At 39.1% G+C, this 14,882-nt stretch overlaps 1 protein-coding gene across 1 annotated transcript; it reads left to right on the top strand.

Moving 5' to 3' along the window:
- Positions 1-243: 243 nt before the first annotated feature.
- LOC107423006 (protein SIEVE ELEMENT OCCLUSION B) lies at positions 244-4,363 on the top strand. The gene is given in 8 exon segments (XM_060815538.1): positions 244-528; positions 1,060-1,152; positions 1,695-2,140; positions 2,467-2,561; positions 2,671-2,801; positions 2,906-3,364; positions 3,510-3,639; positions 3,642-4,363. Coding segments are annotated over 8 exon segments (2,046 nt in total). The 5' UTR covers positions 244-306; the 3' UTR covers positions 4,112-4,363.
- Positions 4,364-14,882: the final 10,519 nt, after the last annotated feature.

Below are 14,882 nucleotides of genomic sequence, written 5' to 3'. Positions count from 1 at the left end.
AAAGAGTATAACAAAAGAGTATAACAGGCTTGGGGGGGGGGGCGGGGCGGGCGCTGAATTCAGGCAATTCACTTTATAATTCCCCATTAATTCATATATATATATATATATATATATTTTTTTTTTCCTTTTTTTTTTCTTTTTTCCAAGAGGAGGGCCCTACCAGAAGCCCTCAAACGCAACGGCGAGAACGGCTATAAATAGAGCGAGAGACATATGCTTCAAGCCACAGCAATAGCACAAAAGCCAAATAGGTATCTAGCTAACATTTTGTGTAATCGCTTTTGAATTCTGTGAGAGGCTAAAATGATGCATATAGCAAGCAATGCGGCCACCAAGGTGGCATCAGTTGTGCATCACATTGAGGAGGAGATTATAGGGCTCTTCACCATGACTGATGAGAAGATCATGGATCATATTTATGACACCCATGCTCACGGTGAAGAGACCTTCGATGATGATTCTCTTTTCATCATCGTCGAAAACATCCTCAAACCTGCAACGCAAATTGTTGACAAAATTGTGCAGGTGTGAACTCTTTAATCTTTTTCAAAATCATTACTAGATTCTATACATGTACATACAATTAGGCTCATATCAATTTCATTTATGGTTTCATAATTAAGTTTTCTTTTATAAGCTTTTAAATTGTTTCTAAAACTGAAATTTAACAATTTATTTATTATTCATTAGATCACTATGGCATTTATTTTCCCTAAATATATTTTTTAGCATATTATTAAATTTATATGAGGTCATTCATATTAATCATTGAAGAGATTTAGTAGCTTATAAATAAAGATCAGATACTAAAATTATCAAATTAATTTGATGTAAACTTGACTATATATATATATATTTTTATATATATAATAAGAAAAAAAAATGCATGTATATATATAAATATGCATTGTAAAAGTTACATGCACAAAATATGTTCATACATGCGCAGTTTGTATATAATGTTTATTAATTTTGAATTTTTTTTCTTTATTTTTATGAATATTAGAAATTTTATGTGTAAGTTAATAAGTAATTATGTGTGACTGATACGAACAGGGCAGCCAAGTACACGTGGAGACCTTCAACGAGAAGACCCCTAAACCCAACTTCAGTGTTCCCTTGTGCACCCTTAAGCAGATTGGCTGCGAGGTCCTTAATTTCCTTTAACACCAAGTTTTATTCTGTCATTAATTCTTTAATCTTCTTCCTCCCTCCCTTTTTTTTTCTTTTTTTAAAGTAGCTCTATAACCACTATAAAAAAAATAAATAAATAAAAAAGACAGTTGGCCATCGGTTTTTTGGCACGATAAATTATTGTGGCTAAAACAAAAATAAATTGCTTTTAGCCATAGTAATTATTTTTAAGTGCAAAACTTGTTAAGACTAGAAATGCTTTTGGCCACACCCACTAGTAACTAAAAATTTTTAACAATAGGATTATATATTGGCCGCAAAATAGCCATAACATATACTTTTAATGACAAAAAACATTGTGGCTGTACCCCTTTTATTTAGTTAACCTTCTTCCAACAGTAAAGTAACAAGGGATTTAGGCCGATGTTACTGTATAGGAATCAACCAAAGAGCAGAAAAAATTAGCAATGAGTGTGATTCCGACATATATTTGCATACAACTAATTGAATATACATTTTATTGACATAAGTAACAAAACAAATTGTGAACCTTTCAGCTGTCATGCAAGACTCCTAGTGAGGATGTTGCACACAAAACAACTCTGTCAATACTTAAAAAGCTATCAACCTATCAATGGGAAGCCAAAGCGGTGCTCACTCTGGCTGCTTTTGCCTTGGAATATGGCGATTTCTGGTTCCTTGCTCAGAATCAACACTCGGACCAGCTTGCCAAGTCTTTGGGAATCCTGAAGAGAGTGCCTGTCCTGACTAAGCCTGTCGTGCTTCAGAAACGCAGGCAAGCAATTCTTGAACTAAACAATCTCATCAAGGCCACACTTCAGGTTATGGAAATCATCGACCAGTTCGACAAGCTCTCGATTTATGATCCAAAAGAGATACCTGGGCTGTCTGTAGCACTAGACCATATCCCAGTTGACGTCTACTGGTCAATTGTAGCGGTCGTTGCTTGCTCAACTAAGCTCACTCTTCTCACTAGTGATGAGTAAGTAATTTTCCTGTTCATGTCCATGTTTATGCCTATATATTAAATATAATTGTAGCGGTGGTTGCTTGCTCAACTAAGCTCACTCTTCTCACTGGTGATGAGTAAGTAATTTTCCTGTTCATGTCCATGTTTATGCCTATATATTAAATATAATTGTAGCGGTGGTTGCTTGCTCAACTAAGCTCACTCTTCTCACTAGTGATGAGTAAGGAATTTTCATGTTCATGTCCATGTTTATGCCTATATATTAAATATATGATTGGCTATAATTCCAATTATGCCATATGCTCTCACGGAACTAATTTACATTATGAATTTTGTAGAGACCATCCATATGATTTGGCACCCTATTCACAGAAGATTCACTACATACTCAACAAACTTAAGATCCAGCTTGTTGTTTGCAGAAGACAAGTAGGTAATAATCTGCAGCCTAATTACCTTAATTACATATATATATATATATATATATTATATATCCTTCCATATAATTAATTAATGCTTAAAGAAGGATTATGTTGTTACAGAGGAAAGAGAGACTTACTTGAGGCTCAAGAAATTTTTTCAGACGCCAACTGAAGTGATGGAAATCTTCAAGGCCCTGACATTTACCAGGGCTAAGCCGCAGCCCCTTATTGATGGTTCAACTAACAAACAGGTACAATTGGTTCTCAAACACAACATTTTCTTCCACTCAATTTGAATATTAATTCTTTCAATGTCATTGCTAATTTGATTTATGTGTAATTGATGTTCAAACAGGTTAGCATTGAAGTGCTGAGGAAGAAGAACATATTTTTGTTCATCTCGACTCTCGAAATCACAGAGGAAGATATTTCAGATCTCAAACCAGTTTATGAAGGAACAAAGAAAGATGATAATTACAAGATTGTTTGGATCCCCGTGGTCGAGAGCTGGACCCCTGAACTTCAAAAGAAATTTGAGATCCTGAGGTCTAAAATGCCATGGTTCACAGTCCAATCCCTATCAGCCACAGTAGGCATCAAGTTCATCAAGGAAGAGTGGAATTTCAAGGGAAAGCCTTCACTGGTTGTGATGAACCATCAAGGAAGGATCGAAAACACCAATGCCCTCCACCTTGTCAAGCTCTGGGGAACTAAGGCCTTTCCTTTCGATAAGGCTGCTGAGGAAACCATATCCAAACAAAGGACTTGGTTTCAAACTGTAGTGGTCAAAATTGACACTACCATTTCAGATAAAGTAAGTAATTGTTTTCATTTTTGTTTTTTTTTCAATTTCATGTCCAAATTGTGGAAGCGAAGTGCCCTTTTTTTTTTCTTTTTGTAATAAGTCTTCGGAGTTTGATTAAATTTTCATGATTAAAAAAAATAAATAAATAAAACAGATGATCAGAGCACATCCTAATGGTGAAAATTACATTTTCTTCTATGGTGGTAAAGACAACGAGTGGGTGAAAAATTTTGCAACCAAAGCGACTGCCTTTGCAAACGATCCCATCTTCAAGGAAGCAAGACTGGCATCGAGCTGTTCTGTGTTGGAAAGAGTCCCAAAGGAGGAGAAGACCATGGAATTCTTGGTCGGTTCTGGGATGGTATAGAGAGCTTGTTCTTCACCAAAGCTCATAAGCAGGTTGACCCTGTTACACAAGAAATCCAGAAGCTGCTTTCCTACAAGAACGAAAACGGTTGGGCTCTGCTTACAAAAGGTCCTCATGTTGTGACTGCTGGTCATGGATTCACAATGCTGAGGATTGTGGAGGAGTTTGAGAAATGGAAGGAGGTTATTCGCGTGAAGGGGTTCGAAATCGCTTTCAGAGAGTACCATGAAAAGCTTATCCAATCCGTTCGCCATTGCTGTCGCCTTGACATCCCGAGTGTGATTGGAAAAGTACCAGAGAGAATGCAATGCCCTGAGTGTCCAAGAACCATGGAGTCCTTCATCAGTTACAAGTGCTGCCACATTGATGGTCCAATTGCATATCACTAACGAAACTTGGCTCTCTCTCTTTTCAATTAGTATCCAATATCTATCAGAGTCTGTTTCTAATTTATGGATTTTGGTGCTTAATTATTATGCTATAGTATTGGTGTGTACTAAATAAAGGGCATGATTTACATGTTTCTATGGAAATCTGAAGCCTCCAAAACAAATATGTATTGGAAGAGTCAGCCTATGTGCTGTCCTAAATAAAATTAGTAAATAAATGACATCTTTCCATTATGATGGAAGTTTGATGCCTCTCTACTAGTGATTGTACTGTGTGTACCATTTTTCCAGCAACTAAAGAATGAATTAGCGTCCTATTATATGTTATATAATATGCTTTTCTTATTTACTACTACTTCTGCTCTTCCTTACGGTTTGCCATTTTCCAGGGCTAAATTAGCTTGTATAAAAAATTGGTGGCCCAAGTTATCTTTTGCTCTATTGAAAAGTAATTAGTACTTCAAATTTTAGATGAATAAAACAAGGATTCATTCACCTAGCAGCAGCATAAATTTGCCGAAGGATATGTTTAACATGGCTAGCAGCTGGGCCTTTTTTAATGAAAAACAGAACATAAAGACCCCCATTTTGATCCAGAATACAATATTAATTACTAAATGTTTCAAAGTGATTGTCTAAAAGCAACACACACGCACACGAAAAAAAAAAAAAAAAGGGTTTTTACTGATTCGTAATAGCTGCATTTAGCTTTCTTTATCTCTGAATTATCTCTTTCTTCTTATTCAATTATTCTCTTTCTTTAGTTTTTACTTTAAGGTTGTTATTTATCTTCTTCACATGGTAACACATCAATTCTTCCTCACAAAGTGGTCCTTCTTCTATAAAGCAGTTTGTCTTTATACTTTTGTGTTGTAATTCTCAGTGTTTAGGGAGCTCACTAGAACCATTGCTTGCATCAAAACCAAAGCAAGAATCATACGAATCCACTATATATATATATATATATAGTAAGTCCTCAATATGAAATTGGTTGTAGACAGATCAACAATGGTTGCAGAATAACCTGTTTCACATTCTGACGATTTGAATATGATCCAGTTACATGTTAGGTAGAAAAATTTACTCATGTTGTAAAAGGGAAAATTGGTGTTCATGAGCACTTTCATTTGTTGAATTCAATGTCCTCTGTAAATCTAAAAATTCTAAATGATTGAGCCATTTATCCTCGATATAAAAAATTATGGATATCATCACTTGAGCACTTGTATATATATATATATATATATACACACTGCTTCATGTTCATTCGTGAATAACTGAATATTAATTGGAAAATACCTGAGAAACAGGATGTTCTTAATTTGAGTAATGGGCAGCAGATTTTTTTTTTTTTTTTTTTTTTTTTTTTTTTTTTGTGTTTCTAATAAATGGGCAATAGAATTTGTAAATTGATGTACTGGGTGAAAGAACTTGTACACTGATGTAATTTTAAATAGATCAATATGCACTAATTACAAAACTAACTTAGTATTAGTTTTTACATATTTTATTTTAATATTGCACCATATAAATTATTCAATTATTACATTGAATGTGATAATTGAAAATGACGTAGGATGTTATAGGGCTGCAATAATAGATTCTCTCCTGTAAGTTATGCTCTTAAATTGCATAGGATATTCATACGGGATATTTGCCACTAAAGCAAAAGGGGGGCGTAGATAGGGTTGGAGTTGGATAAGAAATGAGAGGCTATAATTTGATATTTTGAAAATTTAGAAAAGCTATTGTTGCTATAATAAACAATACATTGAAATTAAAATTGATATGCTCGGTCAGTTATAAGTAATTTATTGATTATCTCAAATAAAATAAACGATTTGCTGTTATATATATGAGCACGATCACCCTGATATGAGCACATCGGTATGGTAAAATAAATAGCATCTGTAGTGTTGGTTTTGTAAAATAAAAGTGTGTAGTATTGTCTCACAAATAAATGGTATCTTCATTGCCTTGGTAATATAAAGATATGCCTGTAGTGTTGGTTTTGTAATATTTTTCCAATAATGAATAGAGTAGTTATTTGTGGTTCTAATTATTTTATAATTTACAATAATGAAGTAATGTTAGGTTAGGTGATACAAAATAAATCTACTAATATTACAATTGTAACAAAACTTTATTGGTTAACATATTAATGTAACTTAATTATAAAAAATAAAAATAAAAATAATGAAATTAAGCAGTAAATAAAAAATAAAAATAAAAATAACATCGCAAAAATATTGACAATAAATAGGAATTCATACAAAAATAATGAAAATTAAGATAAATTGGTAAACTTAATAGCACAATGCAGCCAATTGTTTTAGGGAAGAATCCCCTGCTTATTTGTCTTCCTCAATTCCCGTCAAAAAACCCCAAAACTATTGAGATAACTTTGGCTCTAAAATATTTTGAATAATCATTTTCATATCACAGCATCCAAACTTTATTAAATTTCGGATGCAAACCTATTCAAATGTGTTAAGAGGTATAATATTCATGATATATGAATAGACTGATATGGACAGGCATGCATCCGAATTTTTAATAAAATTATTATTATCCTGATTTGTTTAATTTTAATTTTTTATTAAAATTATATAATTTATATATATTACTTGACAGAGATCTTGTACGATAATTCAGAGACATGTAAAGGTTTTGTTTTCATAGATAAGACCAAAATAAATTAAAATAAAAATGGAAAAGTGGTGGACACAAATAGCACTCCATCAAGATCAGGTGGAAAATGGGAGGAATATGAATCTTTAATTAAATTGTGACCCTCATTGTTCAACAAGCGATAAGCATGTGTACTATAAAATAAAAGAATTTCTCGGGACATTAATTAGTCTGTGTTTTCGACACTTGAGACAATAACAAATCTGACAAAAACGAATACCTTGTGGTCCAGATGTGAATTTGGCTATGTGAATTTGTGTTATTTTGGATGGTGGAGCTTGTAGATGTGTCCGTTGATACATAACATTGTTTTATCCCACCATGTATTTGTATATGGGAGATGATTTTTCTTTTCAAAAAATAAAAAAGAAATTAAAAAAACAAAAAACAAAAAGAATAGGACCATTACTGTTGTGAAACTATCTCTCGCTCTGTTTCAATATACATATAATTGTGCACTTCTAATATGGTCAAAATCTTTTTTCTATTCCTTTTTTTTTTTAATTAAAAAAGGGCTTCCCAAAAAATTTTGAGGTAGCTGAAGTTGCTAAACCTAATAACATGACTCCTCATAAAAAATAATAATTAATTACATATCAAATGTTAATTATTTTTTCTCATTTCTAGCATATTAAATAACACATGGAAATTCTTGGCAAAAACAAAAACAATAATGATAATAACAATTATATGGAAATTGTAACACCCCGTCCCAAATCGCACCGGAATCCGTGCACGTTGATCGAGGTTGACCGTTGACCGTTGACCGAAGAGGGTCAAAAGTTGACTTTTAGACTCGGTGGGAATTTCAAGATGACTAGGGCACCGTGGCGAAGTGCACGATGCCACGAGTTCGTAGACTGGTAGCACGTCGAAAACGGAGCTACGGTTTGAAAGTTATGGACGAAACAAGTTGCGGTCCAAACTGTCCAAGGGGTGCCGGAGTTGACTTTTTTTTTATGGGGAATTGAGCTTTGACTCATGCATGGTTGTGAAGTGCTCGTCGATACGAGTTCACAGACTAGCGGCACGCTCAAAACGGACATCCGGTTAAAAAGTTATGGACGTTTGAAGTTTACCGGATACCGTATTATTTTAATATTTTTTTTGGGTCGGTGAACAGTGAAACGCCACGTGTCAGTTTCTGATTGGTCCACGTGGCATGAACAGTGTCACGCAGGGTTTTAATTTTGAAAAACTCTCGGGGAAGAGAGAGAAAGAGAGAGAAGAGAGAGAAAGAGAGAGAGGAGAGAGAAAGAGAGAGAGAGGACCCGCCGGCCGCCGGCCATTTTCACGTTTTTCCGGCCTAGTTACTGTACACGCGCCGGCCAGCCAGATTGCCCACCTCATTTCCGGCAAAACCTCCAAATTTCACGGCGAACGGCCGCCGGACGCGCCCGGATCGGACGTCCGAAGTTTGGCGGCGATTTTTCCCCTCCACCGCCGGCCACCGCGAATCGGCACTATTCCGGCCGATGTACAGTACACGCGCCATACACCCAGCATCCTCTCCTCAAGTCCGGCCTACCCACCAAAAATCACGGCCATCGGACCACCGACGCGCCGGGATCGGAGCGTTTTCCGGCGAGGGGTCGAAAATCTTCAAACGGTGATTTCTCCGCCGTCCGACCTCCGTTTTGCTCACCGTCGGTCCCGTTGGATTGCTCTCCTCACGATCTACAAATCTGCAAAATTTCACAGCAAACGGCCACCGTCGGAAATTACTGTTCCGGCGACGGTTGCCGGTGACGTGGCGGCCGCCGGAAATCACTGTTCCGGCGAGTACCCCGAAAATTCCGGCCAGCTCCAGTCCGCAGTGTTCGACCTCCTGAACCCAAATCCGACTTCCGTTTCCACCAATTCGCGACGGTTTGGGAGAATTGCGGAGCCGAAACCCGAAAAGCTTCCCGATAAAATTCCGACCCCGTCGGGTACGATCATCGGAAATTAAGACCGGATCTGTGATTAGCATCACTCGAGCTTCGATTCGGTATATAATTCGTAAATTTTAGTTATCGTTTGGTGTTCGCTCCCCGGGTACCCATTTAGGGATTACCCGAATAAAATATTAATATTTGTGGTTTTGGTACTGTGGATGTTTTAGGTGCACGTGCAAGTAGCGGAGTCAATCCTACGGAGGATCTTGATTGAGATACGTGCACAAGGTGAGTGACCCACCTTCAAATTAATTTTGGGAATTTAATTGGTGAATATATAATGTGTGATTTAAATATTTGGAATTTAATTTCTATGTGCCAAATATTTATTTGAATTATTGTGGAATTATTTGTGAATTTATCGGATTTAAGAAAATGTGTATTTCATCAATTTATGCCATGTGGAATTATTTTATGGTTTTGAGGATTTTGAAATTGGTGTGGTTTTAATGGTAAATTGGGCACGATTCGATTTTCAAATATTTCAAGGAAAATATTTGGTTATGTTGGTGATTTCAATTTTTATGAAATATGCCCATAAAATATTATGGGATTTGATTATGATATTTCGAGAAATTATTTATGCTTGGAAAAAATGTGGATATTTGAATTGATGGATTTGGGAGTTGGTGGATTTGAAAATCATGGAATTTATGGCATTGATTACAAAGAAATTGTGGGAAAATTCCCGGTTCAAGCGGATGGATTATGCCCGCTATGCTTATGAAAAATGTGAAATTTGTTTTATAATTTAAATTGTGGATTTTATGATTTTTAGATGCACCGTGCACGTACTGGTGTTCTGATTATGTGATATGGTATATGTGATATGGTTAGTGTGCACACGGTTGTGATTAGCGCGCAGGTGGGTGTGATTAGCGCGCAGGTGATGTGATTAGCGCGCAGGTGGGTGTGAGTAGCGCGCGGTTGATATTATGAGGGTGTCCTGTGGATGCCATCGGAGAGGGCGGCCACCCCCCTTTGGCCGGGACACCAGGTTAGCAGCGGCGCTGTGGGACGCCACGCGACCGTATGCCGGTTTCTCTCTATAACCTCCTGTCTGGCGGTACCTTGGGACGCTGGGTACTGTTGGCGCCACTGGTATATAGTGGGTGCATCAAATGATTTTCAGAACTGTGTTTTAAAAATAAAATGTTTGGAAACTGAATTGGAATTAAAAATATAATTGTTACCGCTTCTGGTATTTAATTGATGTCTTGGTTTTCGGGGCATATGGATAAAGGGTTTTTGTGAAATTGTTTTAAAAGGGGAACCTTTCCAACTGAGAGAATTGTAAGGGTTTTGAGAGAAAATATTATTATTTCCAAATAATTATTATTTATACTTATTACTGTGATAATATATGGTATAGTAGTAGGGTCGCTCACTGAGATGATTAGCATCTCACACTCTTAAATTCCGTTCCTCTAGGTACCAGGTTGTCGGTGTTCACTCGGAGCGGACTTGATCTTCCTCGCTGTTTTAGTTCGGCAGTACCCTGTTATTCTTTTATTGCAGTTGTAATATTTCTTTCACTCTTGTTGTATTTATTTTGCACTGGATTACTGTATTTATTTTTTTTAAGTACTGCAATTTGTGGAACCAATTTGTAGTTTGTGGGAGGAATAAGGGGATATTTTTGAAGTGTGTTTTCAGTGCAGGTAAATTTGTGGTAAGTAAATCCCTTAGGGGAGGTGCTGCCGGATTTTCCGTTGGAAGGTTCGGTGGTATTTCCCTGGGATCAGGGCTGTCTAGGGTTCCGGGGAAGGAATTCTGGACGGGTCCTGACAGTTGGTATCAGAGCATAGGTTCTTGTAATCCTAAGGGACTGTGCATTGTTGTGTGTCCCATCCATGTCTAGTCTCTCGTTTTACCCGCGTGGAAGCGTTCTTTCTGTTTGTCTCGAAGTAAATTCGTTGCCCGAGTTTGAATAACTCTAATCTTCGAGGGTGTCAATTAGGATCATCTAGCCTAACGGGGAATTCCTATGGCCTAGTCGATGGTCGAGGATGCCTTTTCTTTTTGAAGGTCAAGCTTATCATCGTGAATGGTATCCGTTTCGTTCATGGAGAAGAAGGATAATTGCCTAAGGATGTGTGTCGATCGATTTCAAGGCGTCAAAATATTTTCCCGATCGATTATCATAATTTAAATGCTTTTCAAAGTGGTATTTGAAATTAAAGGTGTTTTATTCAAGTATTTTTGGTTTGTGTTCATACATGTATCTGTATGCTATATTGTTTGATATTATACTGCACCATATGGAGGCGGCGAACCAATGTGGTCCATGTAGAGCTAGCCCCATGATCATGTTGCCTACGAGCCCGGGGAATTGGACGGCCAATATAGGCAACCACCCTGGTTTGTATTGGTAGCAGAGTGTCGGCGACAGTTGGAATCATGGATTACGTAACATGTAGAAGGTGTTGTACGTACCTCCATTACAAGCGTGCATATTTTATTTTATGCTATGGATTTTAAGATATGAATTTCAATGTGGAGTTTTAACAATTGCCTATGCAAGTTAGGTATATTTGAAAAATATATTTTATTATTTGTTTTATGTTATGGTTTTTCCAAGAGCGACTTAAGGGTTAAGTATCGCCAGTCGAGAATCCAAAGCAGGGTATCGTTGAGTTCAAAAAGGAGATCTTAAAGGAAGTACGCGATTCAAAGTATGCGATACACCCCAAGGGTACCAAGACGTATGGAATGCTCACTGGATGACATGGTGGTTTGGCACGATAAAGGAAGTTGCAAGATCCGAATAAAGGTACTTAGGTCACCGATAAGTAAAAGTAGGGAGATGTAAACATGGATTTCGTGCTTAAACTATCATTCACAAAGAGAAGGTACGACAGCGTTTAGAGAATCAAGCAAGATCCGGATAGCGATTAAAGTTCTACTTGGTGGTTGATGAGGTTAATGAGATGAGGATGATTCCTTAGGCATGGTTGGATGTTTAAGCATGGTTATTTTTCATTCTAGAAGCTAAGATCTTGATATCTTATTTCCTTGGAGATTTAAGGTTCGTATTGGTGGTGCTTTATCGATTCAAGGTGGTTGATATTGTTGGTGATAATTTACAATGATCAGGAGTATGATTTTTGGGACGTAGTTAGAATTTGAGAAGTGTGGAATACTTTATTGGGTTAAGGATCTAGTGATTTGTTCATAGTCTTGGTGGTGATGCTAGAATTAGGATTTAAATTTCTTATTGCTTGAGGTGTGGATTCATGGAATTTATTTGAAATAAGGGAAACTTAGGGTTTTCAAGAATGATATTTGGATGTTGAGAATTTTATTCATGACCTTGATGAATTTAGTTAAAAGAAAGATTGATGTTTGTCGAGGTTAAGACTATTGGTTAATCAATGAGGAGCAAGGGTTTTATAATTGTAAGTACTAGGAGGGTAATCGAAGATAAGTGAATTAATCTCAACCTTAACTTGGTGATACCAGTATTTGAGGAAATTAGACTTAAGTTCTAATCTAACCTTTTAAAGTGCTGATCGAGTCACGAGAGTTGGTTGTTGGTTTAAGGATGCATACTTTAGAAGCACCTTATGGTTAGCGTTCGACTATGACCAAGACTTGTAGATCGTGTTCTCGTGGACCAATTTGACTATCCTTAATTAGTGGGCATGAGAAGGAAAGTTGCACAAGAGGGAAGTTAAAGTCACTATTAGGCGAATGTAGTGGCAGATGCTTTGAGTAGGAAGGCTACTGGATCCCTTGCTCACATCCAAGTCATCCAACTACCTCTCATGGTGGAGTTGAAGAAGATGGGGGTGTTAATGCATATGCACCCTTCAGGAGTTCTTATGGCTAGCTTCCAGGTACGACCGGTGTTGGTGGATCGTATAGTAGAGACCCAAATGGAAGATCCTAAGTTGAGGACAATTAAGGGCAAGGTACAAGAAGGTCTTGATCCGGAATTTTCCATAAGGAGGGATGGAGCCCTCGTGTATAAAGGACGACTTTGCGTTCCGGATATCCCAGGACTCAAGAAGGAGATTTTGGAGGAGGCGCATAGCTCGATGTATGCGATGCATCCGGGAAGTACCAAGATGTACCGGACGCTTGTTAAGTATTATTGGTGGATTGGTATAAAGAGAGAAGTTTAGAAGACCTGCTAAGGTCTTGCATTATGCAGTTTCGTGGTAGCTGGGATGAACAACTGCCATTGATAGAGTTTTGTCCTCCTGCCTACCGTGAAGCAAGAAGGAGAGAGTTCGAGGAACTGCGACAGAGGAACATGACAGTGATCGAGTACGAGAGGAGATTCCGAGAACTATCAGAATTCTGCATGCACCTGATTCCCGACGATCACACGAAGAAGGTGAGGTTCATAGACGGATTGAAAGAGAGCATCGGCTACACCCTTTCCGGATCAGTACATCCCACCTATCAGTCCGCCAGGGATGCAGCGCTCGAGCTAGAGAGACAGGAGGAGATACACAGACCCTCAAGGCGCAGATCTTTCGAAGGTTCGTATAGCGGAGTACCTCGACAGGGGGCAGCTAAGAAAGGCCATAGCTCAGGCTCAGACAGTGATGGGTTAAGCCCACGAGGCAGATTCCAGAGGAGAGATAGTTATCGTATGCCCCAGCCAGCTCGCCATTCGATCAGTGTGGATACAAGCTCGTATCAGCAGTCACGCATTAGTTCTCCGCGGATTTGTCCACTTTGTAGGGGGAATCATTCTGGGCAGTGTCAGATGGATGGTTTATGCTTTCGGTGTGGGCAGCCAGGCCACATAAGGAGGGATTGCCCTTATGGTAGCAGCAGTGTGCTAGAAGCAGGTCGACGGACACAGCATACGGGGATATTTCCAGGACAGAGTTCCCAGGGGAGTCAGCCAGTAGAAGTTTCTTCGGGATCAGTCCAGCCGTCTGCAGGATCGAGTCGAGGTAGAGGAAGGAGACCCCAACAGACAAGTCAAGGTCGGGTGTTTGCTATGACGCAGCAGGGAGCCAGGACTACGCCCGACGATTTCACAGATCAAGTGATGGAAGCAGACCTGATCCTGTTGGATCTATCCGGACTTGAAGTAGTGTTGGGCATGGATTAGTTGGCAAGGAACTACTTAGTCGAGGAAGCGACATGGGAGCCCGAAGCGCAGGTGCGTGATCAGAACCCTTGTTTGTTCCAGTGACGCGTGGAAATTTCGAGGACGAAATTTTTGTAAGGGGGGAAGGCTGTAACACCCCGTCCCAAATCGCACCGGAATCCGTGCACGTTGATCGAGGTTGACCGTTGACCGTTGACCGAAGAGGGTCAAAAGTTGACTTTTAGACTCGGTGGGAATTTCAAGATGACTAGGGCACCGTGGCGAAGTGCACGATGCCACGAGTTCGTAGACTGGTAGCACGTCGAAAACGGAGCTACGGTTTGAAAGTTATGGACGAAACAAGTTGCGGTCCAAACTGTCCAAGGGGTGCCGGAGTTGACTTTTTTTTTATGGGGAATTGAGCTTTGACTCATGCATGGTTGTGAAGTGCTCGTCGATACGAGTTCACAGACTAGCGGCACGCTCAAAACGGACATCCGGTTAAAAAGTTATGGACGTTTGAAGTTTACCGGATACCGTATTATTTTAATATTTTTTTTGGGTCGGTGAACAGTGAAACGCCACGTGTCAGTTTCTGATTGGTCCACGTGGCATGAACAGTGTCACGCAGGGTTTTAATTTTGAAAAACTCTCGGGGAAGAGAGAGAAAGAGAGAGAAGAGAGAGAAAGAGAGAGAGGAGAGAGAAAGAGAGAGAGAGGACCCGCCGGCCGCCGGCCATTTTCACGTTTTTCCGGCCTAGTTACTGTACACGCGCCGGCCAGCCAGATTGCCCACCTCATTTCCGGCAAAACCTCCAAATTTCACGGCGAACGGCCGCCGGACGCGCCCGGATCGGACGTCCGAAGTTTGGCGGCGATTTTTCCCCTCCACCGCCGGCCACCGCGAATCGGCACTATTCCGGCCGATGTACAGTACACGCGCCATACACCCAGCATCCTCTCCTCAAGTCCGGCCTACCCACCAAAAATCACGGCCATCGGACCACCGACGCGCCGGGATCGGAGCGTTTTCCGGCGAGGGGTCGAAAATCTTCAAACGGTGATTTCTCCGCCGTCCGACCTCCGTTTT

The sequence above is a fragment of the Ziziphus jujuba genome, chromosome 3 (assembly GCF_031755915.1).
Source record: "Ziziphus jujuba cultivar Dongzao chromosome 3, ASM3175591v1".
Lineage (NCBI taxonomy): Eukaryota > Viridiplantae > Streptophyta > Magnoliopsida > Rosales > Rhamnaceae > Ziziphus > Ziziphus jujuba.
Note: the sequence above shows the minus strand (reverse complement) of the source record. Positions and strands in the feature narration are given on the sequence as shown.